A 1,826-nucleotide genomic window follows, 5' to 3' on the forward strand; every position below is an offset into this window, starting at 1 on the left:
CCTCCTGCCTCCCCACCCCAGCTCCTGCACCCTGCCCCCTGCCCCCTGCCCCCTGCCTCCTGCCTTGGACCCCAGGCCACAGCAGCGACGTGGAGGCCAGCTCAACCCCCTCTCCGGTGGGGACAGTGTGGTTAGTGCAGCCTGTCCCCAGCACCCTCTCTTCACAGCCCGGCTGCGTTCTCAGGGTCCCAGGCCTGCACCCGTTTCTTCTCCCGCGTCTCGAAGGCCAATGTGGACCTGCTCCCTCGGGGGGCTCCTGAGCGACAGCGGCTGCTGCCCGCGGCGCTGGCCTGCCGGGTAGGGCCCGGCGCGGTGGGTACAGGGTGGTGGGGAGAGGCCTCTGCGGTTCCAAAGGTGCTGAGGCCGCCTCTGTGCAGGGCGTGCAGGGGTCTCTGGTGAGTGAGGCTGACGTTCGTGCTCTGGGAGGACTGGCTTGCGACCTGCCCGGGCGCTTTGTGGCCGCGTCGGCAGAGGCGGTGCTACCCCGGCTGGTGCACTGCCCGGGACCCCTGGACTGGGAGCAGCAGGAGGCGGCCCGGGCAGCTCTGCAGGGCGGAGGAGCCCCCTATGGGTAAGCGGCGGTGTCTGGAACCTCGAAGGCTTGCCTGGTGTGTGGCGTGAGCAGCCCTGAACGTGGACACCCACGGCCCCGCCTGGAGGCCCAGGGTCAGCCACCGCCGCCACAACCCCTGCCAGTGCCTCCAGAGTCCCCTCCACAGCCGGGGGCACCGCGTGGCCTGGCTGTCTCCCCCCTCTCTGTCTGGGGCTGCATCGGGGGTCCCTGAGCTGTGCCCCGTGTCTGTACAGCCCCCCGTCGACGTGGTCAGTCTCTACCCTGGACGCTCTGCAGGGCCTGCTACCCGTGCTGGGCCAGCCCATCGTCCACAGCATCCCGCAGGTAAGACCCTGAGCCCCAGCCCGTGGGGACACCGGGCCACCCGAGGCTCAGCCGGGACCCTGCTTGTCCTCAGGGTGTCGTGGCTGCGTGGCAGAAACATACCTCTCGTGACCTGGCCTGGCGGCAGCCTGAACAAACCATCCTCCGTCCGAGGCTCCGGCGGGACGTGGAGAGTGAGAGCCGGGCCCCGTCCTGTCCAGCAGCAGGCTGGGAAGCACCCCTGGGGGTGGGCAGCTGTCGTGTAGGGTCTCACCTGCCCGCTCCCCGGCTCCACAGCACATCTCATTAACGACAGAGTGGACAGAATCCCGCTGTTTTGCCAGTGGATAAACTGAGGCACAGAGAGAGTCACAAATTGCCTAAGATCTCATCTCACTGCGGGTGTGGGAGGAAGAAGGGGTCAAACGAAGTCCAGCCCCTGACCCCTGACCCCTGTACCCTCCAGAGGAGGCCTGTCCCCCAGGCAAGGACGTCCTCGAGATAGACGAGAACCTCATCTTCTACAAGAAGTGGGAGCTGGAAGCTTGTGTGAACGCGTCCCTGCTGGCCACCCAGATGGACCGCGTGGACGCCATCCCCTTCACCTATGAGCAGCTGGGCATCCTGAAGCACAAGCTGGACGAGGTAGCTCACGACCCGGGCTCCTGCCGGCCCGTGGTGTCCAGGCCTTCTCCAGTGTTGGAAACAGATGCTCAGTGCGCAAGAAAAACTAGCACAGGCCGGGCGCAGTGGCTCACGCCTGTAATCCCAGCACTTTGGGAGGCCGAGGCGGGTGGATCACGAGGTCAAGAGATCGAGACCATCCTGGTCAACACAGTGAAACCCCGTCTCTACTAAGAATACAAAAAATTAGCTGGGCATGGTGGCGCATGCCTGTAATCCCAGCCACTCAGGAGGCTGAGGCAGGAGAATTGCCTGAACCCAGGAG

At 65.7% G+C, this 1,826-nt stretch overlaps 1 protein-coding gene across 1 annotated transcript in view; it reads left to right on the forward strand.

Annotated features, from left to right (window-relative positions):
* MSLN (mesothelin) overlaps window positions 1–1,826 on the forward strand; it is a 10,238-nt gene that overhangs the window by 4,819 nt on the left and 3,593 nt on the right. The window contains exons 5-9 of the mRNA XM_017510806.2: window positions 141–297; window positions 378–571; window positions 808–898; window positions 972–1,071; window positions 1,344–1,626. Of these exons, the coding sequence (XP_017366295.1) occupies window positions 141–297; window positions 378–571; window positions 808–898; window positions 972–1,071; window positions 1,344–1,626 (825 nt within the window). The remainder of the gene's footprint in view (window positions 1–140; window positions 298–377; window positions 572–807; window positions 899–971; window positions 1,072–1,343; window positions 1,627–1,826) is intronic.

The sequence above is a fragment of the Cebus imitator genome, unplaced genomic scaffold (genome assembly GCF_001604975.1).
Source record: "Cebus imitator isolate Cc_AM_T3 unplaced genomic scaffold, Cebus_imitator-1.0 Scaffold444, whole genome shotgun sequence".
NCBI classification, from domain to species: Eukaryota; Metazoa; Chordata; class Mammalia; order Primates; family Cebidae; genus Cebus; species Cebus imitator.